Below are 27,327 nucleotides of genomic sequence, written 5' to 3' on the forward strand. Positions count from 1 at the left end.
AAGGAAATACCATCATATACGATTAGAATGGCTAAAACATCAATGCTGACAAATCTCAAATGGGGAGCAGTACTGTCCTTAATGAGGTTGTGGACCCACCAGAACTCTCATACACTCCTGGTGAATATAAACTGGGGCAGCTACTTTGATATATAGGCATACCTTGGAGATACTGCAGGTTGAGGTCCAGACCACACTAATAAAGTGAATATAGCAATAAAGTGAATCAAATGAACTTTTTGGTTTCCTGGTACATATAAAAGTTATATTTATACTATAGTATAGCCTATCAAGAGCACAATAACATTGTGCCTAAAAAATGTACATATCTTAATTTAAAAATACTTCATGTGGGGCACCTGGGTGGCTCAGTCAGTTAAGCGTCTGACTTCGGCTAAAGTCATGATTTCATGGTTCTTGAGTTCGAGCTCCATGTCAGGCTCTGTGCTGACAGCTCAGAGGCTGGAGCCTGCTTCAGATTCTGTGTCTCCCTCTCTCCCTGTCCCTTCCCTGCTCTCACTATCTCTCAAAAATAAAATTAAAATTTTTTTTTTAAAAAACTAAAAATATGTCATTGTTAAAAAATACTAATAAACGTCATTTGAGCTTCAGCGAGTCATAATCCTTGGCTGGGTGGAGGGGTCTTGCCTCCATGTTTTGGCTGATGACTGATCAGGGTAGTGATTGCTGAAGGTTGGGTGACTGGTAATTTCTTAAAATAAGACAATAACAAAGCTTGCCACATGGATCAAATCTTCCTTTCACAAACAATTTCTCTGTAGCAAGTGATGCTGTTTGAAACCATTTTACCCACAGGACTTCTTTCCAAACTGGAGTCAATCCTCTCAAACCCTGCTGCTGCTTTATCTACTAAGTTTGCATAATATTCTAAATCCTTTGTTGTCATTTCATCAATTTCCACAGCATCTTCACCAGTAGATTCCATCTCAAGAAACCACTTTCCTTGCTCATCCATTAGAAGCAGCCCCTCATCCAATTTTTATCATGAGATCACAGCAATTCAGTCACATCTTCAGTGACTTCTTCCATTGAAGTTTTAAGTCCCTCAAAGTCATCCATGAGCACTGGAATCTTCTTTCCAAACTCCTGTTAATACTGATATTTTGGCCTCTTCCCCATGAATCATGAATATTCTTAATGGCACCTAGAATGGTGAATCCTTTCCAGAAGGTTTTCCACTGACTTTGCCCAGATCCATCATAGGAATCACTATGTATGGCAGTTAAACAGCCTCACAAAATTATTTCTTAAATAGTAAGACTTGAAAGTCAAAATTACTCCTTGATCCCCAGACTGCAGAATGGATGTTGTATTGAAAACAACATTCATCTCATTGTACATCTCTATCAGAGCTCCTGGGTGACCAGGTGCGTTGTCAATGAGCAGTAATATTTCGAAACCAGTCTTTTATTCTTAGCAGTAGGTCTCAACAATGGGCTTAAAATATTCAGTAAACCATGGTATAAACAGATTGCTGTCATCAGGCTTTGCTGTTCCATTTATAGACCACAGGCAGAGCAGATTTAGCATAATTCTTCTGGGCTCTATGATTTTCAGGATGGCAAATGAGCACTGGCTTCAACTTAAAGTCAGCAGCTGTATTAGCCCCTAACAAGAGAATCTCTGAAGCTTTAAAGCCAGGCAGTGACTTCTCTTTAGCTATGAAAAGACTAGATGGATTGTATGAGAAAAGTCATTTCACCTCTATTGAAAATCTGTTGTTTAGTGTAACTATCTCAAGTAATGATCCTAGCTAGATCTGGATAACTTGCTGCTTCACCTTGGCTCTTTAATGTAATGAAAATGGCTTCTTCCCTTAGAACTCTGCTAGCTTCCAACTTTTCTTCTGCAGCTTCCTAACATCTCTCAGCCTTCACAGAATTGAAGAGAGTTTGGGTCTTGCTCTGGATTAGGCTTTGGCTTAAGGGAATGTTGTGGCTGGTTTGATTTTCTATCCAGACCACTAAAACTTTTTCTGTTTGAGCAAAAGGCTGTCATGTATTCACTGGAGTAGCACTTTTAATTTCCTTCAAGATCTTTTCCTTTGCACTCACAACATGGCTTACAGTTACATGACAGCTTTCAGTCATCATGGCTTTCGAAATGCCTTCCTCACTAATTGTAATCATTCCTGGCTCTTGATTTAAAGTGAGAGATGTGTGACTTTTCCTTCCCACTGAACACTTATGAGGCCACTACAGGGTAATTATTAATTGGCCTAATTTCAATATTGCCATGTCTCAAAGAATAGAGAGGCCCAAAGAGAAGGAGGAGGAGAGATATAGGAGAATGGCTGGAAGGTGGAGTAGTCAGAACACACTCATTTATTAAGTTTGTGGTCTTACATAGGTATGGTTCACGGCACCCCCAAACAATTACAATAGTAACACCAAAGATCACTGATCAGAGATCACCATAATAAATATAATAATGTGACACAGAGAACATGAAATAAACAAATGCTGTTGGAAAAATGGTGCTTAAAGACTCACTCAATGCAGGGCTGCCACAAATGTTCAATTTGTAAAAAAAATGCAGTATCAGCGAAGTGCAATAAAGCACAGTGTATAAAATGTGGTATGACTATACCTGGGATGTATTTACAAAAGGTAAACAAACTGTATGGCTCTGCCATTCCTAAGTGTATACTAACAAAATGCACAGGAATGTTTACCAAAAAAACATGTACAAGAAAACACCTAAAAACACTAATCATAATAGCCCCCAAATGGAAATAATTGCAGTATCCACTCACCACAGAATGAATAATAAACTGCTGTGGCCATACATAATAAATGGAATCCTACATAGCAAGAAAAAACTATTACCATATACAACAATACAGATGAAAATTTTAAACATAAGGGTAATGAAACAAACCAGATACAAAGGAGTGTTTGCTGCATGATTCTATTCATAAAATTCAAAAACAAGCAACATTAATTTATAGTGTTAAAAGTCAGAACAATGATTACTTGGGAAGAAAGGGGTTAGTGACTAAAAGGAAACAAAGGGGGACTTCTGGGTTGCTAGCAGTGTGCAATTTCACAATCTCAATTTTTGTTATGAGGGTGTGTTCGTGTTGTGAAAATTTCTCCAGATGAGTATTTTTTATGTATTATGGTATGTGCTACATGTTAAATTTCAACAAAAAAATGCACTTAAAAAAGAAATCTAAATTTCTTAAAATCCCCAAATATGAAATCTACCCCTTAACCTTGAGGCCCATCAACTACATATAAATCTTAAAAATAAAAACATGGGTAATTAGCAATTGCACATTAAGGTGAACAACCCTCAAGCTCAGACGCATTTAATATCATTTATAATAATAAATTCTAATCCAGTAAGAAGATATGTCATAAAACCATAACACACTAAACAACACTGTATTAAAAATATACAGGGGCGCCTGGGTGGCGCAGTCGGTTAAGCGTCCGACTTCAGCCAGGTCACGATCTCGCGGTCCGTGAGTTCGAGTCCCACGTCAGGCTCTGGGCTGATGGCTCAGAGCCTGGAGGCTGTTTCCGATTCTGTGTCTCCCTCTCACTCTGCCCCTCCCCCGTTCATGCTCTGTCTCTCTCTGTCCCAAAAATAAATAAACGTTGAAAAAAAATTTAAAAATATACAAAGTATGGTATTTATGAAATACCCACAGCTAACACCACTCAAGAAATAATATGAAAAAAAATTAAGGGGTGCCTGGGTGGCTCAGTCGGTTTGGCGTCTGACTTCGGCTCAGGTCATGATCTCATGGTTTGTGGGTTCAAGCCCCACGTCGGGCTCTGTGCTGACAGCTCAGAGCCTGGAGTCTGCTTCAGATTCTGTGTCTCTCTCTCTCCCTCTGCCCCTCCCCTGCTCATGCTCTGTCTGTCTCTCAATAATAAATAAACGTTAAAAAGAATTAAAAAAAAAATTAAGACAATTTCATTTGAAATAGCATCTAAAAGATACCTGGGAATAATTTAGTCTAAGAGTTACAAGACTTGTGTACTGAAAACTAAAAAACACTGTTGAAATTAATTAAAAAAAAAAAAAACCCAGATAAACAGAAATACAGCCTGCGTTCATGGACTGGAAGACTTAACATGTTAAGATGGCAATCCTACCAAAAATGATTTATAAATTCAATATAATCTCCATCAAAATTCCAAAGATCTTTAATGTAGAAATGGAAAAGCATACCATCAGATTCATATGGCACTGCAATGAGCCTTGAAAAGAGCTAAGGCAATATTGTAAGAGAATAATAAAGTTCAAGGACTCAAACATCCCAATTTCAAAATGTGCTACAAAGCTACAGAGATTAAGATGGTGTGGTACTGGCATAAGGAAAGATCTACAGAACACTGGAAAGAACTAAGAATCCAGAAACAAACCCATATAAATACAGCCAACTGACTTTCAACAAGGATGACAAGATTATTCAATGAGGGGTACTGGAACAAATTAATATTTTGACACAAAAGAATGAAGTTGGACCCCTACATCATGCCATTAAAATTAACAAAAATTAACTCAACTTAGGTCAAAGACCTAAATATAAGTGCTAAAACCATAAAACTTTTAGAAGAAGATATAGGGGTAACTCTTGATGATACTAGAGTCGGCAATGTATTCCAAGATATGACACCAAAAACATAAGCAACATATATACAGATGAATAGGATTTCATCAAAATTAACTTCTGTATATCAAAGGACATTTTCAAGACAAACTATAGAATGGGAATAAATATTAGTAAATCATATACCTAATGTACATATATTTTATGTGCAAGTAAGCACATAAAGATATGTTCAACATCATTAGTCATTAGAGGAATGAAAATCAATACCACAATGAGATACCACTTTGCAGCCACTAGGGTGACTATAACCAAACTCACTTAAATAACAAGCATTAGCAAGGATATGGAGAAACTGAAACACTCCTAAATCACTGGTGGAAATATAAAATGGTATAGCTGTTGTGGAAAACAGTTGATAGTTCCTCAAATGTTAAACACAGAGTTATCATATAACCCAGCATTTCCATTCCTAGATATTCCCAGAAGATCTGAAAACAAGTATTCTAATAAATACATGAATGTTCACAGCAGTGTTATCCACAATAATCAAAAGGTAGAAACTCTAATGTCCATCCACAGATGAATGGTTAAATAAATATGGTATATACACACACTAGATATTACTCAGATATAAATGAAGTACTGATTCATGCTACAACATGGATGAATCTTAAAAATATCCTAAGAAGTCTGACATAAAAAAGGTCACGCGTTGTATGTCATTTAACTGAAATATCCAGAATAGCTAAATTCAGAGATACAAAGCAGAAGTTGGCTGCCGGGCACTAGGTGGAGGGGGATATAGGGATGGATAATTTAATAAGTACAAGGTTTTCTTTTGGGATAATGAAAATTTTGGAACTAGATAAAGGAGGTGATTGCATAACATTAAGAATGCATTAAATGACACTAAATTGCACATTAAATTTTTTTTGTAACATGAATTTCACCTCAATAAACAAAATATACAAAGCAAAGCTGTTAGAAATACAAGGGAGCTATAAAAAAAAAAAAAAGCCACAATCATAGCGGTAACTTTTAAAACATGTTTCAAGATTTGGGAGACTAGTTGATGGCGGGTGGGAGGGAGGGGAAAGTGGGTGAGGGGCATTGAAGGAGGGCACCTGTTGGGATGAGCACTGGGTGTTGTATGGAAACCAATTTGACAATAAATTTCATATTAAAAATAAAAAATAAATAAAAATTTAAAAATATTGGGGAGATTAAACACATTTACAGGGAAGATGGTGCAGCAGGAAGAAACTAAGTTTGCTATGGACACACCTTGGTAACAGCCACATCAGTGCAACTAATTCAGAAAAAGACCGAAAGACTGGCAGAACAGACTTCAACAGCTAATCATAGAGAGGAAGCCACACTGAGAAGGGTATGAGAGGTGGAACTGCAGTCAGAAATGAAACTCCATGGTGACTACCCAGAAAGGGGAGGGACACCATAAGCATGAAGAAAGAAGAGGAGCAAACCCTCCCCCAGGCCCGCCAGGTATGGGGAACCTGCACTGGGAAGGCAAGTCCCCATAACATTAGGCTTTGAAAACCAGTGGGCTTTAACTTTGTGAGTTTTTATAATAAGAAGGGCTTAACTCTGGGTACTTTAAAAATGAGTTGGCCAGCTCTGGGAGAGTTGGAGGGCAACAGGAAACTGAGTTACTGCCCCTAAAGAGCCACCATAATAAACAACCCTGCTAAAATACAGCACAGAAGCTGCAATTTGAAAAATTCCTGGAGTATATGGGAAGATGATTCATTAATCTCAGAATGTACACTGGAGGGCCAGGGATCTTTAGGAGACTTTGCCAAGAACAAAAGGCTAAGAGCTGGCAGGTGACAATGTCTCCCCATGGCCCAGCCTAGACTGCCTGACACATTCACATTCTTCTGTAGATCCACGCCATCCAACATGCCTCACTCCAAAGCAGCTTCTGCCAGAGAAACACACTGCAAGTAGCCCTGACAGGGACTCACACAACTTCAAAGCAACTCCTGACCTGGGGAGAGGGGAAGATAACCACACATAGCAGTGCAACTCCAGCCTGAACATATGGACTAGGGGTAGGAAATGGGTCTGACGGCTGGCCATACCCACCAACATAAGCTTCTTGGGGACAAGGCAGGGAGAACACCCTACAGACTGGCACTACTGTTGGCAGCCCCAATAGACAGAATGGGGTCAGGCATCTGATTTGACTGCAGGTCTTAACCGCCAAAGAAAGCCTCTCCCTGACCTCAACTGAGGTATATGGGCTATGGGATAAGTTGTGACCTCAATGGAGGTATATGGGCTAAGGGCAGTCATATGCATCAGACTTGGGCTCAGGTCATGATCTCCCGGTCCATGGGCTCAAGCCCTGCATCGGGCTCTGTGCTGACAGCTCAGAGCCTGAAGCCAGCTTCGGATGCTGTGTCTTTCTCTGCCTTACCTGCTCACGCGAACGCATGCACTCTCCTTCCCTCCCTCTCTCCCTCCCTCAAAAATAAACATTTTTTTTTTTTAAAGGGAAGATTATAGCAATACAGGACTATGTCATGATGAAGCAAGAAAAATCTCAAGTAAACTCACCTTATGCCTAAGGAAACTAGAAAAAGAACAAAGCTCAAAGGCAGTACAAAGAAGGAAATAATAAAGATGAGAAAAGAAATAAATTCAACAGAAACTAAAAATATAATAGAACAGATCAATGAAATAAGGAGCTGGTTCTTTGAAAAGATGAAGACTGATAAACATATAGCCAGATTTATCAAGAAAAGAAGAAAGGACTCAAATAAGTAAATCAGCAGTGAAGGAGGAGAAATAAAAACTGACATCACTGAAATACAGAGGATTATAAGAGGATATTATGAAAAATTATATGCCAACAAGTTAGACAACCTAGAAGAAATACATTCTTAAAAACTGAATCAGAAAGAAATAGAAAATTTGAACAGACTGATTACTAGCAATGAAACTGAAATCAGTAATTTAAAAATTCCCAACAAACATAAGCCCAGGACCAGACGGCATCACAAGTGAATGTGACAAACATTTAAAGAAGAGTTAATACCTATTCTCAAATTATTCCACAAAATGGAGGAAGAAGGAAAAATGCTATAAGGACACATTACCCAGACACTACAAAAAAAGGAAACCTATAGGCTAATTTCTCTGGTGAACACAGATGCAAAAATTCTCAACATAATATTAGCAAACTGAATCCACCAATACACTGGAAAATCATTCACCATGATCAAATGGGATTTATTCCCAGGAGGCAAGGGTGATTCAATATTTGCAAATCAATCAGAGTCATAAAACACATTAACAAGACAAAGAATAAAAACCACATGCTTTTACAGAAAAAGCATCTGACAAAACAACATCCATTCACGATAAAAACTCTCAACAAAGTAGGTTTAGGGGAAACATACCTCAACATAATAAAGACCATATATGAGAAACCCACAGTGAACATCATACTCATGGGGAAAAGCAGAGCTTTTCCACTAAGATCAGGAACAGAAAAGGATGTCCACTCTCACCACTTTTATTCAACATAGTACTAGAAGTCCTAGGCACAGCCATCAGACAAGAAAAAGAAATAAAATGCATCCAAATTGGTAAGGGAAAAGTAAAACTTTTGCTATTTGCTGATGATATGATACTATATATAGAAAACCCTAAAGACTTCACCAAAAAACCATTAAAATGAATATATGAATTCAGTAAAGCTCCAGGATACAAAGTTAACATACATAAATCTGTTGCATTTCTATATACTAATAATGAAGTAGCAGAAAGAGAAATTATGAAAACTTCATGTGCAATTACACTAAAAATAATAAAATACTTAGAAATAACTTAACCAAGGAGGTGAAACACCTGTACTCCAAAAACTAAAACACTGGTGAAAGAAACTGAAGATGACACAGACAAATGGAAAAATATTCCATGCTCATGGATTAGACGAACCAATATTATTAAAATACCCATACTACTCAAAACAATCTATAGATTTAACATAATCTCTATCTAAGTATCAACAGCATTTTTCACAGACCTAGAATAATCTTAAAATTTGTATGAAACCTTAAAAGACCTGAATAACCAAAGCAATCCTGAAAAAAAATGAACAAAGCTGGAGGTATCACAATCCCAGATTTCCAGATCTGCAAAGCTGTAGTAATCAAAACAGTATGGTATTGGCACAAAAACACAGATGGATCAATGGAACAGAATAAAGAGTCCAGAAATAACCCCACATTTATGTGGTCAATTAATCTATAACAGAGGAGGAAAGAGTATAAAATGAGGAAAAGACAGTCTCTTCAACAAATGGGGCTGGGAAAACTACATGCAGGAGAATGAAAGTGGACTACTTTCTTATATCATACACAAAAATAAACTCAAAATGGATTGAAAACCTAAATGTGACACATGAAACCATAAAACTCCTAGAAGAAAACATAGGTAGTAATCTCTTTGATGTTAGCCACAGAAACATTTTTCTGGATATGTCTCCACTGACCAGGGAAATAAAAGCAAAAGGAAGCTATTGGGACTACACCAAAATTATAGGCTTTTGCACAGGGAAGGAAAGCATCAACAAAACAAATAGGCAACCTAGTGAATGTGAGAAGATATGTACAAATGACTTATCTGATAAGAGGTTAATATCCAAAACATCTAAAGAATTTATACAACTTAATACCAAAAAACCCCACAAATAATCTTATTTAAAAATGGGCAGAATGCCTGAAGAAACATTTTTCCAATGTTGAGATAAGATGCTCAACATCTCTAATCTAAACAGGGACATGCCAATCAAACTTCAATGAGCTATCACTTTACATCTGGGAGAATGGCTAAATCAAAAACACAAGAAATAATAAGTGTTGATGAGGACGTGGAGAAAAAGGAACTTTCATGCACTGTTAATAGGAATGCAAATTGGTGCAGCCACAGTGGAAAATAGTATGGAGGTGCCCCCCCAAAACTAAAAATAGAATTACCATACAATCCATAATTCCACTAGTGGGTATTTACCTAAAAAAAACACAAACACTAGTTTGAGAAGTTAAGTGCACCCCTGTGTTTATGGTAGCATTAGTTACAATAGCCAGGATACGGAAGCAACCCAAGTGTCTATTAATAAAAGGGTGAAGAAGATGTGGTATACATATACACAACAGAATGTTACTCAGCCATAAATGTGAACGAAATCTTATCATTTACAACAATACGGATGGAGTTAGAGGGTATTATGCTAAGTGAAATAAGTCAGTCTGAGAAAGACAAATACCATGTGATTTCACTCATACGTGGAATTTAAGAAACCAAACGAACAAAGAAAAGAAACAAACAAAAATAGACTTTTAAATACAGAAAACTGGTGGTTCCGAGAGAAAAGGTGGGTGGGGGGACAGGCACAAAAACAAAGGAGATTGAGTATACTTATCTTTTTTAAAAAATAATGTTTATTTATTTTTGAGACAGAGAGTGGGGGATGGGTGGGGGGTGGGTGGTGCAGAGAGAAGATCTGAAGCAGCCTCTGAGCTGACAGCAGAGAGCTCAACGTGGGGCTACAACTCACGAACCATGAGATCATGACCTGAGACGAAGTTGAACGCTTAACTGACTGAGCCATCCAGGTGCCCCAAGAGTACAGTTATCTTAATGAACAACAACAAATTCACAGAATTGTTGAATCATATTGTATACTGAAATTAGTATAATACCGTATGTTAATTACACTTCAGAAAAAAAAAAAAAAAACAAACTGGCAGACTAAAGACACAAAGAATAAATGGAATCTTAGAACTAAGTCACCAGGGGTGAGAAAACTCACTGATTAGAAAATGGATGTTGTTTTTTCTTCCAAAAAGCAACCCTAAAACCATAGTAAGTAACAAAACCTATACAATTTCAAGTTCCCATGTAACAGTTAAAAACAAAACAAAAATTATTATGAACTAAAAACAAAAAGAAAATCATTAAACATTTCAGAAGAAGTAAAAACCTGCTAATAGTTTCTGATGACAATACCATAAATTAAGAAATTAACAATTATAATGGGAAATAAGTATTTCCTACTTTTGTCCATTAATAAGTCTTCCAAACATTTACCTACCCATTAGTACTAAGTACCCACAGTACACAGGCTTCAGTCTCTGAATGCCATATGCCGCAAAAAATGACTACTGTTCCTTAGAAAACTGGTAACTCCAGGTCTGGTAGAGAAAATAATTCTAGAAAATATATTATGCATAACAAAAAGAAAAGGAGCAGTAAATTTGAAGAGATTCTCACTGGCCTCAAATGAGCATCAGTAAAAATACTGCAATGGGCTAACGGATATCAAATATATTAAAATCCAGAAGTTCATAAATATATTTAAAAACGTCGTTGGTCATCTTTGGAGGATGGAGGGGAAATGACTTACTGTTCTGAAATACACTAAAAGAATAAATATTTAGTCAGACTTTATTTTATAAGCTGTACCTCACTATAACTATTTAATTGAATAGTAGTATTCCAATTAACAAATGAATGAAGAATGATACAAATAGATCATCATAGTTGAAAACTCCTAAATAGATACAGGATCTAGGCAATGATATTCAATAGCTGCTAACATCACAAAACAAGATAGCCAGACTTTATTTGCTTCCTGGTGCCTAAATAATACCGCTTACAAGTATAAGCTTGTAAACAAAATATTCTTTCAAAGTAATTCAAAAATTCTGTCAAAGCCCTATCTGAAATAGATCAAGCCTCTAGACGCACCAGTTTAAAGTACTACAAGGGACAGAGCAACATGCTTGCTAGTTTCTTCAAATAACAGTAAAAACAAACTTCAAAGAACAAAAAAGGGAGAAGAAACCTACAGATAAAAGAAACCTAAAGGACACATTAATGAAATGCAATGTACAGAGCTTGACAGGATCCTAACTGAAGCTAAATAAATACAACAAAAACAAAAGATTATGGGACTACTTGAGGAATGTGAACGCTGACTAGATATTTTACAATATTGTTATCTTTTTTCCAGGTTTGATGATATTACGGTTATCAAGTCCTTATCTTTGGGGTGCCTGGGTGGCTCAGTTGGTTAAGCGTCTGACTCGTGATCTCACAGTTCATGGGATAGAGATCCACGTTGGCCTCTGCGTTGGCAGTGTGGAGCCTGCTTGGGATTCTTTTTCTCTCCCTCTCTCTCTGCCCCTCTCCTGCTCATGCTAGTTCTCTCTCTCAAAATAAATAAAACATAAAAAAAAAAAAAAAAGTCCTTGGGAATGCAAACTGGTGCTACTCTGGAAAACAGTGTGGAGGTTCCTCAAAAAATTAAAAATAGAACTACCCTATGACCCAGCAACTGCACTGCTAGATATTTATCCAAGAGATGCAGGGATGCTGTTTCGAAGGGGCACATGTACCCCAATGTTTATAGCAGCACTATCAACAATAGCCAAAGTATGGAAAGAGCCCAAAATGTCCATCGATGGATGAATGGTTAAAGAAGAGGTGGTATATATATATATATAATGGAGTATTACTCGGCAATCAAAAAGAATGCAATCTTGCCATTTGCAACTATATGGACGGAACTAGAGGGTATTATGCTAAGTGAAATTAGAGAAAGACAAGTATTGTACGACTTCACTCATATGAGGACTTTAAGACACAGAACAGATTAACTAACACAAGGGAAGGGAAGCAAAAATAATATAAAAACAGGGAGGGGGACAAAACATAAGAGACTCTTAAATACAAAGAACAAACAGAGGGTTACTGGAGGGGTTGTGGGAGGAGGATGGGCTAAATGGGTAAGGGGCATTAAGGAACCTACTCCTGAAATCATTGTTGCACTATATGCTAACTAAAATGGATATAAATTAAAAAATAAATTTTAAAAAATAAAAAAAAAATCCAGCGGTTAAAAAAATAAAGTTTATGCAGTATTGTTAAAAACAAAAAAACCAAAAAGTCCTTAGCTTTAAGAGATACTGAAATATTTACAAATTAAACAAAGTAATGCCTGAGATTTGCTTCAAAAGAATTCAGTGTCAGAGGTTTGGAAAAGGGAGGTGGGGGTATAAACAAAACATGATTGGCTGCTAGATGAAGATTACTGAAGTTGGATGATGAGTACACACAAGGAGATCATTATAATATTCTACTGTGGTATATGTATGAAATTTTCCAAAATTCAAAGTTGAAGAAACCAACTAAAAAATGGTTTTTAACAAAACTTTTTCAAATGGTTAATTAAAAAAATTTCTCTTTGCATTTCAATCTAAGAATCACAAAGTTACTGGATGACAAGCTTATCATTTCATTTAAAATTTTCATTCCTTAATGACATTTTGATCTGTATCCATTGTTTTTGTTTAAGCCTCTATCTCCTAGACTTTTAGAAGCTAGCTTTTGTCTGTTACAGCAGCCTTGAAATACTAGTCCAAGTGTTGGCAAACTTCAAGCCCTCAGCCTGCTTCTCTATAGACATGAAGCTGAGAATGCTTTTTCATTTTTAAAGGGTTGTGAAAGTTAAAAAAGAATACGTAAAAGCAACAGTATGTAGCCCACAAAGGCTAAAATATTTATTAACCAGTTATGTTTGGGAAGTCATTTCCCATACACAACAAAGAAGCTTCTGCCCATTATGGATACATGGAAGACATTTAACTAGGAAATAATCATGACCCTGTCAGAAGCCCAGCATCACAAACTATGAGAAATTTATACCTGAGGGACCTGAAATTCCTATGAACCACAGAAGATTAATGTAAGATCTGTGGGGTTTTTTTTATCATGATGAATCTTTAATACGTATATTGAGCCTCATATAAATTGCGTACATTTTTTAAAAGTTTATTTACATGTTGAGACAGAGACAGAGCGCATGCAGGAGTGTGGAGGAGGAAGGGCAGAGAAAGAGAGAATTGCTGTCAGTGTGGAGCCTGACCCAGGGCTTGATCTCACAAACCATGAGATCATGACCTAAGCTGAAATCCTGAGTCGAACACTTAACTGACTGAGCCACCCAGGCACCCCAAGTTGTGTGCATTAAAAAAAAATGTGTATTTATTTTTGAGAGACAGCAAGTGGGGAAGGGGAAGAGAGAAATGGAGAGAGAGAATCTGAAGCAGGCTCTGCGAGGTCAGCACAGAGCCTGATGTAGGGCAGAAACGCACAAACCATGAGACCATGACCTGAGCTGAAATCAAGAGTCAGATGCTCAACTGACTGAGCCACCCAGGCGCCCCAAGTTGTGTGCATTTTAAATGTATATGAGCTTTTTGATTCATGAAGCACTGAAAAAGGATAAACATCAACAATAAAGCATGCTATATATTTTCCTTACCTTCACCTATATCTAAATATTAGATTCAGTTAAAACCACTGTTGATGGGGGCGCCTGGGTGGCGCAGTCGGTTAAGCATCCGACTTCAGCCAGGTCACGATCTCGCGGTCCGTGAGTTCGAGCCCCGCGTCGGGCTCTGGGCTGATGGCTCAGAGCCTGGAGCCTGTTTCCGATTCTGTGTCTCCCTCTCTCTCTGCCCCTCCCCCGTTCATGCTCTGTCTCTCTCTGTCCCAAAAATAAATAAATGTTGAAAAAAAAAAAATTAAAAAAAAAAAAAAACCACTGTTGATGAACATATGATGGTCTCTTCCTTGAAAGCAAAAGCACTTCAAAGCTCAGTCATATCCAGCAGATCACAGACTTAAATAATTTTAAAATTGGAGTGATTATAAGGGTCACCTATTCTAATCTCCTTGGTTTATATATACAGAAAGTAGGTGAAGTGACTTTCACACAGGTAATAAGCTGTACATAAAAAGACCTAGGGAAGCAATTTAAGGAAGTGAACTAGGAGGTTTTTTTAACGCATATAATGAAGTTACTTTCTTGGTTACATTCAAATCTATTTTAAGTCTAGTCCCTGAGAAATAAGATTGCACAACGCTCCTCAGCTAAAAACCAACAGGAGATCTTAATTTCCGTTTCCATAGTCACAAAAACTGACCCTGACCTCTCTCCACAGAATTATAGCTAGTCATCAAGCCCCATGAGAACCCAAACTATGTTCCCATCCTGTGACTAAGGTTAAAAGGACTACCCCTCCTCCAACTTTCCCCTGAGACATCTGGCAACTTCTATGCGTATCTGTTTTGATTATGTAGTATGGATCCTTTTGCTAATAGGAACAGAAAATAGAAAAATATGTGAGAAGTGGGTAGAGACAGGAATCTTTTTGAAAACAAATTGATTATATTTCCATTACCAAAACTGTTTCTTTACTGTTACACTCAATTTTTTTCCTTTTAGATTTATAAAGACAGCTGATATCTGTAATCCTAACCTTCCTAAGAACATAGTTCTTTATTAGCAATGGGATTCTATTTCTGTAATTCAGTTTCTATTTCTGCCAACAATGCACAAGGAATTCCCAGGTTTTAATAGTTATAATCTTCTTTTGATTAGTCCCACTTTGAGTAAGGCTTTTGTGAATTAGGCATGTTTTAAAATTAACTTTTCAGTAATCTGGCTATAAAATTAGAAATACATTACTGACCTCACAGGGGTGCCTGTGAGAGTGAAGAAATTACAATGTGACAGAAAAGTAGGAATCATCCTGAAAGAGAAAGAATGCTAATCACTTCCAATTTCACCAAAGTTATTTTGTTTATGAGAGCAATATGATAAAAAATATATTACTTTACACTTAAAAATGATTAATATGTTTTTAGCCACAATTAAAAATAAATTTTTAAAAATTACCTTCCTTTGATAAACAAAATACGGTATATACATATAATGGAACATTATTCACACTTAAAAGGGAAGAAAATTCTTATTTCTTTTTAAAAATTTAAGTTTTAAGTTTTATTATTTTTATTTATTTTTTTATTATGTTTTTCAATGTTTCATTTATTTTTGAGAGAGAGAGAAAGAGAGAGAGAGTACAAGCTGGGGAGGGGCAGACAGAGGAAGACATAGACTCCAAAGCAGGCTCCAGGCTCTGAGCTGTCAGCACACAGCCTAACATGGAGCTCGAACTCGTGAACCACGAGATCATGACCTCAGCTGAAGTCGGATGCTCAACCGACTGAGCCGCTAAGGCGCCCCCAAATTTTAATTTTTTAAATTCAAGTATAATTAACAGTGTTATAATAGTTTCATGTATACAATAGAATGATTCTACAATTCTATACATTACTCAATGTTCACTGGTAAGTATGTTCTTAATCCTCTTTACCTAATTTCACCCACCTATCCGTGGCAACCACCAGTTTGTTCTCTGTATTTAAGATCCTGTTTTTTGTCTCTTTTTGTTTGTTCTTTTGTTTCCTAAGTTCCACATGTGAGTAAAATCATATGGTATTTGTCTTTCTCTGATTTATTTCAATTAGCACTATACCCTCTAGGTTTGGTCATGTTGTTGCAAATGGCGAGATTTCATTTTTTTTTATGGCTGTGTAATATTCCACTGTGTATATACACACAATGTATACACATATATACATATATATATTACTTCTTTATATAATATACAGTATATGTATATATACACATACATATTGTACATGTTACTTCTTTATCCATTCATCTATGGAGGGACACCTGGGTTCCTTCCATATTTTGGCTACTATAAATAATGCTACATTAAACAAAGGGGTGCACTCCTCTTTTTCAAATTAGTGCTTTTGTATTCTTTGGGTAAATACCCAGTAGTGGAATTAGTGGGTCATATAGTAATTCTATTTTTAATTTTTGGGGGAACATCCATACTGTTTTCCACAGTAATTGCACTGATTTTCAGTCCTACCAATAGATGGGAAGTGCACAAGGGATCCTTCTTCTTCACATCTAAAAAAGAAGGAAATTCTGATACATGCTACAACATGGATGAATCTCGAAGACATTATTCTAAGAGAAATAAGACAGATACAAAAGGATAAATATTGTATGGCTCCTCTTTTATGAGGTAGTCAAATTAATAGAGTAGAATAGTGGTTACCAGCAACTGGAAGGACTGGAGAATGGCAAATTATTGTTTCATGGGTATAGTGTTTTAGTTTGGGATGATAAAAAGGTTCTGGAGATGAATAGTAGCTGTGGTTGCATAAAAATGGACTTTATGCTACCGAGGTGTACGCTTAAAAATGGCTAAACCAGTAAATTTTACCACAAGAAAAAATATTACCTTGAAGGTCTCCAATCATCTCAGAATCATGACCTCTGTCTCTTCGTTCAGCTTCTAACACAGCTTGCAGCTGGTAATAGTCTTTGTCCATTTGTGTCTTGGAATTCTCTAAAATTCTATTTCTCTCCTGCAATTCTCTGTTTAAGGACTCTAGCTGACTAATTGACTTACTCATCTCTGTGTGACTCTTCCTTAATCTTACAGCTGTGTCTGATTCTGTCCTAAGTAAGTCATTGGCTTCTTCTAGCTATTAAAAAAAAAAAAAAATAGTGAGAGCAAGAAAATAGGTTGTTGACCAAAATACAATCAAATTTACTTTAATTAATTATAATTTTAAACAGCTTAGTTAAAAAACTCACCTGCTTTTGTAACTGTGTCAGCTTCTCATTAGCAAGCTGTGAATTCTGACTTACTTTCTTTAAGTCTTCTAACTGATCCTTTAATGTAGAAACTAGAAAATGAAGAAAAAATGTAGAAATTAGAAAGTTATTATAGAGGAAACATGTAAGTACCTTAAAAAACTATTGTAGCCATAGTCAGCTACAATAGGTCCACTCCCAAAGTCATATTTCATCATGGAAGTACTTATATTTAAATTCAACAAAAAGTACAGCATTGTTTTACAATATAGACCGCAACAGATTTGTTTTCAGCCTTGTAATAATTAAATTCTTTTTTTTTTTTTAATGTTTACTTTTGAGAGAGAGAGAAACAGAGCATGAGCTGGGGAGGGGCAGAGAGAGACGGAGACACAGAATCTGCAGGCTCTGAGATGTTAGCACACAGCCCAAAACAGGGCTCGAATTCATGAACCGTGAAATAATGACCTGAACCTAAGTCGGACACTCAACTGACTGAGCCACCCAGGTGCCTCAATATTTAAATTCTTTATTCTGTTAATAAGCTCAATCTACTAGTGAAATATAATAAAGCTAGTTCTAGTATTATTTATTTTTGAATAGCATAAATCTTTGAATATCTAAAGATCTAAAAAACAGTTCGAAATTCAAAAGTACCAAATGGTCTTAGTGTAGGATAAGCTTTCCTCCCTCCATAGTTTCCCAGTCCTTCTGGTTCTCCTCCCAAGCAACAACTATTACTAATTTCTTGCATATGCTTCGTAAGACAGTGTATGTGTCCATACCCTCATACATAAAAACACACAAAATATGTATTTTTCCACATCTACACACACACTTAAGCATATACAGACAAGCACTCTCATTTTAAACAATACTATTTTTTTCACTTAAAAGTACACCTTAGCCATAATGCTACAATGAATACCTTGTTTATATATCAGTGTGCATGTGCACAAGTGTATACATAAATTAATTCCTAGAAATGAATCACTGGATCAAGGGTATAGAAAGATATTTTAAATGTATTTTTAACACTAATATGAAAAAAACATGAAATTTTAGTTAATAATTCTCAAATTGCTGCTTGTAAGAAATTGCCTAGAGAGCTTATAAAAAATACCAAGGCCCAGGCCACATGTTTAGATCAATTCAATTAGAATTTCAGAGGTTAGGCATGAAATTAGTATTCTTTAAAGCTTTCCAAGAGACTCCAATATGCATACAAGGATGAAAATCACTCTTTTAGCTAAAACAGGACTACTGACTTTTTTTTTTTTTTTTAATTTTTTTTTTCAACGTTTATTTATTTTTGGGACAGAGAGAGACAGAGCATGAACGGGGGAGGGGCAGAGAGAGAGGGAGACACAGAATCGGAAACAGGCTCCAGGCTCTGAGCCATCAGCCCAGAGCCTGACGCGGGGCTCGAACTCCCGGACCGCGAGATCGTGACCTGGCTGAAGTCGGACACTTAACCGACTGCGCCACCCAGGCGCCCCAGGACTACTGACTTTAATATGTTATACATTTATCTTGGAACATGGTTAATTAAGTCATGAGGTGTCCTAGGACTGTGACTTCAAAAATATATCATAGGCCCTAACCTTAAGACACCTCATGACAAAGACCTCAAGTATAGTGTTAGCCAGAAATTTCAGTGTTTTTCAAAAGCAGAAACAGTTTACCTTCATTTTCTACATTTCTCCTCTTCTCATTTTCCTGTTCTACTTTTCTTTGGTACTCATTAATTCTATGCTGTAGCAACATTTTCTCTTTCTCAATCTGAGACACTGTAGACTCTAGGTTTCTTCTTTGATTTCCCTGTAAACATAATGATAAAAGTCACCACTGCAATTAAACTCTTTATTTATTTAGAAGAATACTATATTCTTTTAAAATAAAACACACAATGGGGTGCCTGGGTGGCTCAGTTGGTTAAGCATCTGACTCTTGATTTTGGCTCAGGCCATGATCTTCCGGTTCATGAGATTGAGACCTGTGTCAGACTCTGTGCTGTCAGCTTGGGATTCTCTCCCTCCTTCCCTCTCTTTCTCTCAAAATAAATAAATAAATTAAAAAAAAAAAGAAGACTTAAGATGGATTTTTTTTGGTTTCAAAATCAGAAAGTACCTGTAACGACAACTTTCTAAAAATAGAATTAGCTTGCTTTATAGGAAGACTGAGAGAACCCCCTTATTCAAACTAGATATGGAAAATTTTCAGATTTTTAAATCCATGAATATAAAAAACTACGAATCTTATCAGAAAGCTGCTTTATTAGTTTAAGATGACCACACTGCATTCCATTACCAATATTTTGGTTTATTTATAATCCTAAATTAAAGATATAAATATGAAAGATAATAATTACACATTTGATAATTAAATGGTGCAAAACTCAAATGGTACCAAATGCTAGTGTGTGTAGTAAGTTCACTAGTCCCTATGTGTCTCCTTTAGTCCTCTTCCTGTCTCAACAACTTACCTTTTCTAAAATGTTCTATGTATCTACCCACTAACGCATATTTAAAAAGTAATGAAGGAGACACTTACTTTAGAAAATAAAACTGTAGGGGAGGGGAGGGTTAAAGAAAAAAAAAATAGCCAAACCTTCACAACTTAAAAATTTATCTTTTTTTTCTGAGTTACCACTTCCATATCGTGCTTTTGAAGCTTCATTTTTTTAAGACTCCACACTGGGAAAATCTCCGTTACGGTGTTTTTCTGGGCTTTCCCATCATTAGGCAAAACTCATGTTTTAAGGACGATGCTGTTAGGTTTAGTAAAATTTGCAGAGATCATTCAAGATCTTTCTAATTCTGAGATTTTATCATTCTAACTTTAATTCTTTTCATTTTTAAATTTTGATTTCAGGAAGTTGCAAAGATACCACAGAGAGGTTTCTTGTACTCTTCCACTCCGTTTCCCCTAATAGATACATTTTATGTAACATCAGCACAGTAACAAAATCAGGAAATTGATACTGCTATAAGGTATGTATGTTTCTGTTATTTTAGCTTATGTGTAGATTCATGGAACCACCACTGCAATCAAGATACAGAACTGTTCCATTGGCACAAGATCTCCTTCCAGCCAGCCACTACTTAAGAGCTTAGAAGCTGCCCTTCTCCCACCACCCACATTCCTGGCAACCAGTAATAGGTTCTCCGTGTGTGTAATTTTGACTTTCTTTGAGAATACGGTATTAATGGAATCACACAGTATGGACCTTTTGGGAATGGCTTTTTACACTCGATATAATGCCCACAAGATCCATCCAAGTTGTTGTGTGTATCAATAGTTCATGCCTTTTTGTTGCTGAGTAGTACTCCATGGTATAAATGTATCAAAGTTGGTTCAACCATTCACCTATGGTAGGACATTTTGATTATTTCTAGTTTTTGGCATTACAAATAAGGCTATTATGAACAACAGTATACAGGTTTTTTAAGGATATAAGTTTTTTTTTTTTTTTTTTTCTAGGATAAATGCCCACAAGTGCAATTGCTGGGTCGCCTGGTAGATGCATGCTTAGTATTTTAGGAAACTGCAGCAGTATTTTCCAGATTGGCTGTACAATTTTAAATTCCCATTTGCAATGCATGAGTGATAGTTTTTCTATATTCTTGCCAGTTTTGGTGTTGATGCTATTTTTTATTTTACTTGCTCTAATGATTATAAAGTGATTTCTCATGGTAGTTTTAATTTGCATTTCCCTCATGGCTAATGATGTTGAGCATCTCTTCATGTGTTTGTCATTCACTCTGATAAGTGACATGTCTTCTGCCAATTTTCAAATGAGATTATTTGTTTATTCAACTGCTGAGCTTTAGAGTTCTTTATTCTAGATAGAGTCCTTTGTGATATACATAGTTTGCAAATATTTTTTCCCAATCTATTTCTTGTCATTTCATCCTCTTATCATGTTCTTTCACAGAACAAATATTGTTAATTCTCATGAAGTCCAAATTGTTGAATATTTTTCCTCATGTGGATCATGTTTGTGGTGTCATGTCTAAGAACTTTTCACCAAGCTGTAGGTCCCTAGGGTTTTCACTTATTTTTTTTTCCTAAAAGTTTTATATTTTCATGTTTACCTTTAAATATGACCCATCTTGAATTAATTTTTGCATAAAGTATGAGACTTAAGTTGAGGTTCATGTCTTGGTCTATGAATATCTAATTGCTCCAGCACCACTTGTTAAAAAAAGACTCTTCCCTCCATTAAATTGCTTTTACACCTTTGTAAAAAAATCAGTTGGCTGTAAATGAGAGAAACTGATTTATGATTTTCTTCGTAGTACTGTCTTTGTTAGATTTTGTCATCTGGGTAATTCTAGTCTCATAAAACTCACTGGGGAATGTTCCCTTCTCTTATATTTTCTGGAAGAGATAGTGTAGAATAGGTATTAATTCTTTTTAAAACATTTGGTGGAACTGTCTAGTAAAACCACCTGGTCCTGGAAGATTACTTTTTGGGAAACTTTTAAATTATGAATTCACTTTAATAGTTATATAGGACTACTCAACTAATCTATTTCACGTTGTGTGAGTTGTGGTAATTTGTATTTTTGGCAGATTTATTACATTCCACCTAGATTTCACACTTACATGTTTAGAATTGTTTATAGTATTCCTTTATGATCCTTTTGGTATCTGGAGGGACTATAGTGATATGCTTGCCCTGTTTTATTCCTGATACTGATCATTTGTGTCCTCTTTTTCCTTTATCAATATTGCTAAAGGTCTGTCAATTTTCCAAATAGCTGGCTTTCTGTTTTCATTGATTTTCTCTATTGTTTTTCTATTTTCAATTCCACTGATCTCTACTCTTATCTTTATTTCTCTTCCCTTCTTTTTGCTTTGATTTTACTCTTCTAAGTTCTTGAGGTAGGTGCTTAGATGACTGATTTGAGATTTTTCGTCTTTTCTAATGTATGCCTTTACTGCATAAATTTATCTTAGAACACTGTGTTAGCTGCATCCCACAAATTTTGATGTTCTATTTTCATTTTCATTGTTCAAATTTTTTTTAAAGATGAAGAGCCATAACTTATTTTATTATTGTATAGTTGACACACAATGTTATATTAGTTTCAGGTGTACAGCACAGTGATATGACAGTTCTATCCATTACTCCATGGATAGTAAAAAAACTGCTCACCATGTAAGTATAGTCACCATACAATGTTATTACAATATTACTGACTATATTTCCTATGCTGTGCATTTCATCTCCATGATTTTGTAACTAGAAGTTTGCACCTCTTCACCAATTTTACCCATATCACCAGCAACCATCAGTTTGTTCTCTGTATTTGAGTCTGTTTTTTTGTTTGTTTTCCAGATTCCATATATAAGTGAAATTATATGGTAACTGTCTTTCTCTGCCCGTCTTATTTCACTTAGCATATAACCCTCTGGGCCCATATAGGTTGTTGCAAATGGCAAGACTTCATTTTTTTTTAATAAGAGCCATAACTCTAATGTAATGAGATGTAATTAACATTCCAACATAACCTTTCATTCCCGTTTAGAAGTATTCTTTGACCTATGGATTAGTTAGAACTGTGTTGTTTAGTTTCCATATGTTTGCAGAATTGCTTGATATATTAGTCATTCTAGTTTGATTACATTTTGGCCAGAGAACACATTCTGTATAATTTTAATTTTTTTTTTTTTTTGCAGAAGTTTGCTCAGGATATGGTCTATGTTGGTATGTATTCCTTGAATGCTTGAAAAGAATGTATATTTTGCTGTTGTCAGGCAGAGGATTTTACAAATGTTAAACATATCTTGTTGGTTGATGGTGTGGTTGAGCTTTCCTATAGGTTTGTGGATTCTCTGTCTAGAGAGTGATAGATATTGAAGTCTCCAACGATAATAATGGATCTGTCTATTCATCTTTTCAGTTTTATTGGCTTTTACTTCACATATTTTGTAGGTCTGTTTGGTAGATACAAATTTATGAATACTATTATTTTCTTAGTGGACTGATCTTAAACTTAGCATACTTGAATTTTACCTGTTTTTTAGAAATGAAATACCCAAAGCTGAGGATTTGCAAAATGGATTTCTTAAAGAGACTTAAATAAATAGTACTAATTATACACTGACCAATGGCAAGTTGGCAAAATATTATACATATATGCATAACATGTATATGTATTACATAAATATGCATATACAAAGCTACAAATGAAAAAAAAAACCTGACAGATACTATTCCTCAAGAGAAAATTAAGATAGCACAAAAACCACTAGAAAGATTAACTAAAAAAAACCAAAAAAAACCCCAAAAACAAAACAACAACAACAAAGGAAGTAATCAATAAGAAGGCCATAGAAAGTATATTTCTTTGAAGGGTACTCTTTATACACAGAGTAGAAAGATATCTATAAGCTTATCAAAAGGAATGACAATGTATTATATATTTGCAAACAAACATCTGAATCATGAAATTTTTCCCTGATAACAAAAACTTCTTGCTAGGCGACCATACAAAACATGAATGATTCTAAAATCAATATATTACTCATTTGATCACATAAACTTATGTTAATGTCAGTCCTTTTTAAATTGTATTCTTTCCTCCTTCCTATTTGTCGGTCTCTTTCTGATGTAGTTCGGATCCCATTTGATTCTCTTTTCTCACTTTTTAAATGTTAAGTAAGAACAACTGAAATGAAATTTATGTACTAAGATTTCAACATGGTTCTAGCATAAAACTACACAAAGGAAACTGAAGTTTAATCTAATCTGTATCACTTGAACCTACAGCTCCAAAGTGAGGCTTTCATCATAGTTCTCTGACTTTGTTCTGTATTTAAACCTATAAAGTTCCAATGCAATTTTCTTAGAAAACAAAACAATCTGAAAGAGGAAAAACTCTCAAACAGGGAAACTTCTGATTAGAAAACAAAAGTACCTCTTCATCCAATTCTTTCATTATCTTGTCTAGTTTTATGTTTGAAGTTCTGTAAAAACAAAAGCAATATAGATTAGAAATATGTTTATCTTTTTATTGCTCAGGGGTGCAACACCACATTCTTTACTTTTCTGTTTAACTAAGATGTCTTAACTGTTTTTGTGCTGTGGATCCCCTTTGGCACTCTGGTAAAGCCTGTGGGTTTTTCTCAGAATAATATATTTTAAAGCAAAAAAGGATTAAAAAAGCCGAAAATATATTAAATATAGTCTTTTTAAAAAAAATGTGTTTCAGGAATATGTGTGGCTTCTTTATTAATATATTAAATCACAAGATCTAGCAGCAGTAATTTCAAAGTAGTGATGAGCACAAATGATAGAGATAACTATAATAAATAAAAATATTTGTAGTATCTATTAGTAATAAAAAAATTCAGCTACTGCTAATAGATGTAGATTACTGCTTTTGTTCATAGTGGAAGGAAATGTTGAATATCAGTTATAAGTTAGGGAAAATACTTTTTCTCATCCAAGTTTAAGGACCTTGAATTCATCCATGGACCCTTTGTGGGACGGACCCTATGGATTCCAGGTTAAGGATCCCTGAACTTCCTAATGCAATACTTGCTAATAAACAAAAATTAGCCACTTAACCTTTATACAAGATTACATAGTGAAGAGAAAGGTGGCATATATGGATCAGTAAATATACCACTTAACAAGTAAGGTGAAAAGTTGAGATAAACTAAGAGTGTATTATCTCCATCACATTTTGTTTTCTTTGGCTCTGAACAGAATTCTGAGCTTCAAATCTGCATATGCAATGTTTCACATGTATGTTTCATCAAATACGTCACTCAGCACGCCCAAAATGTTACTTCCTCTGCTCCACACTCTTACCTATAATATTAATTTCTTCCTACTGTAAGTGTCCCTAAGAAAGGACATGACCTAGGAACCATCCTTGACTCATCTTCCTCCTTCATTCCCATTTAGTTGAATAAATGTCAAGTGCTGCCAACTAACTAGAGTGTTCTTTTTAAAAAGCAAATTTGATCAATTTTTTAAGCTTAATAACTTTCAATGTTTTTCCATCATCTTAGAATAAGTTCCAAATTTCTTAGCTTGTTAAAAACAAAGACCACCGGGGCGCCTGGGTGGCGCAGTCGGTTGAGTGTCCGACTTCAACCAGGTCACGATCTCGCGGTCCGTGAGTTCGAGCCCCGCATCGGGCTCTGGGCTGATGGCTCAGAGCCTGGAGCCTGTTTCCGATTCTGTGTCTCCCTCTCTCTCTGCCCCTCCCCCATTCATGCTCTGTCTCTCTCTGTCCCAAAAATAAATAAACGTTGAAAAAAAAAAAAATTTAAAAACAAAGACCACCAAGATCTACATTCTGTTTATCTTTCCACCCCCATTCCTCTTCTCTAACATTTTCCTATCATTACAGACCACTTTGGCCATTCCTATTACTTCCTCAAATTGATTTCCATTGCCACTATCATTAGTTTAATTTTGGATGCAGAAACTTCTCAACATTTATGCACTTCCATATTTTATACTTAGAAATTCCTCCCAAATCCTGAGATCAGTTAATTATCTCCTAATATGTAAGTGCTTTTCTGAAAAAAGTTTGCACTATATACTAATGTATTTAGTCTATCAGGAATGGTATGCAATAAGAGTTTTACTTGTTTCCTCTTTGGCCCAATCACAAAAATGCCAGTTTTCCAATGCCATTTGTTGAATGTTACCTATTGTTGAATGTGTTACTTATTTATTCAATAGTTTCCACAAAAAATATAAAGTTATTGTTTGTAGTTAATAAGTAACTCAGCATTGTGCCAGGTTATTTTAAATATTCATCATTACATATTTCATAAATATACAGGCTCTTATTAGATTTAGTGAATTTTAATATTTAACATTTACATTTTAAAAAGCACCTCATTTAATGTAATCTAATTTGCCTTTTCAGTCAGCTAATTAAAATGGGAGGAAAAAAGTAATAAATCAAGCACTAAGTGAATAGGCACTATAGTTTTTTAATAAAGACTTCCAGGAACAAATACACTTTAAATATTCTGAGGACAATATGTCTATAACTAATGCCAACATAAATACTACTTTCCAATTCTAGGCAAGACATTCTTCACTGAATGTACATAAGCAGTAACTGTATATCGCCATCTTATTTCCAATTAATTTTCAACTGTTTTATAGAAGGCAAGTTTTAAAAAAAAGTATTTGCTGTACAACCTTTAATGTTAAAAACATACAAAGTATATTCTCACCTGCACTTCTGCTCCATTTCATCTTTTAATTGCATTTCATTATGCAGTTGTTCTTCCAGCTTATAAATTGTTTTTTGCAAATTTTCCTGCTTTAATCAAAAACAAAACAAAACTCATCCTACAAGAATATTCATAGAGAACTTAAAAATAACAAGTTTATGTTATTCTATACCTACTCAAGAATAAATTATTTGGTTCAATCTTACCCCTTTCCTTTCAATCTGAATTTATTATTAATTTAATAAGCATTTTTTCAACACCTACAAATATGTCAGGCACTGTGGTAGACATTAGTAATACAAAAAATTAAAAAGATTTGGTCCCTGTGCTTATGAAGCTAAGAGTTAAACAGAGGGGCACAGAAGAATAGGAGGATGAAAAGAACCTACAATAATCCAAAGACATACACACAAATATTACAATATAATGTAGTGATGATAAAGTTATATATGAGGTGTTCCAAAGGAGGGAAGAGGTCATGTCTAATTCTGCCATGAAAATGTAATGTTTGAAATGAGACTTAAAATATGAGAGATATTTACTAAGCAGAAAAGGTGGTAGAAGAAAGGCATTTTAGCCAGAATGAATGAGTCCAAAAGTAGAGAGGTAAAAGAAAACATGATATATTTTGGAAATGGGAAGAAATCAAATATAGGCAGAGCCCAGAACAGACTGAATGAGTCACATAAAATCTGAAAAGGTGAGTGAGGCCATGATTCTTGTATGCAAAAATAGGAGTTAGGGACTTTAACCTACAAGCATTTTAAAAAGGGAAACAATATAGTATCTGCATTTTACTTTAGAGAGACAGAGAGAATGCAAGTGGGGGAGAGGAGCAGGGGGAGGGGGACAGAGAGAGACGGTGGGGGGGAAGACAGAGAGAGAGAGAGAGAGAGAGAGAGAGAGAGAGAGAGAGACAGAGAGAGAAAATCTCAAGTACGCTCTACGTTGAGCA

General features: G+C 35.4%; 1 protein-coding gene and 1 long non-coding RNA gene across 5 annotated transcripts in view; one reads left to right on the forward strand and one right to left on the reverse strand.

The window, feature by feature from the left end:
- The window catches only part of ROCK1 (Rho associated coiled-coil containing protein kinase 1), a 161,476-nt gene that overhangs the window by 47,614 nt on the left and 86,535 nt on the right, over window positions 1-27,327 (reverse strand). For 3 of the 4 annotated variants that reach the window (XM_086682577.1, XM_086682576.1, XM_086682579.1), the window contains exons 12-16: window positions 26,373-26,461; window positions 24,083-24,131; window positions 18,839-18,974; window positions 17,154-17,245; window positions 16,795-17,041 (exon numbers count right to left, since the gene is read on the reverse strand). In XM_086682577.1, the coding sequence (XP_086538703.1) occupies window positions 16,795-17,041; window positions 17,154-17,245; window positions 18,839-18,974; window positions 24,083-24,131; window positions 26,373-26,461 (613 nt within the window). The remainder of the gene's footprint in view (window positions 1-16,794; window positions 17,042-17,153; window positions 17,246-18,838; window positions 18,975-24,082; window positions 24,132-26,372; window positions 26,462-27,327) is intronic. The other variant, XM_086682578.1, reaches the window with a different exon arrangement.
- Window positions 1-27,327, forward strand: part of LOC147575531 (uncharacterized) — a 51,379-nt gene that overhangs the window by 22,379 nt on the left and 1,673 nt on the right. The window contains exon 2 of the long non-coding RNA XR_015242483.1: window positions 22,842-22,869. This is a non-coding gene — a long non-coding RNA (uncharacterized LOC147575531). The remainder of the gene's footprint in view (window positions 1-22,841; window positions 22,870-27,327) is intronic.

Source organism: Puma concolor, chromosome D3 (assembly GCF_028749965.1).
Source record: "Puma concolor isolate L17-30 chromosome D3, mPumCon1.1.hap2, whole genome shotgun sequence".
NCBI classification, from domain to species: Eukaryota; Metazoa; Chordata; class Mammalia; order Carnivora; family Felidae; genus Puma; species Puma concolor.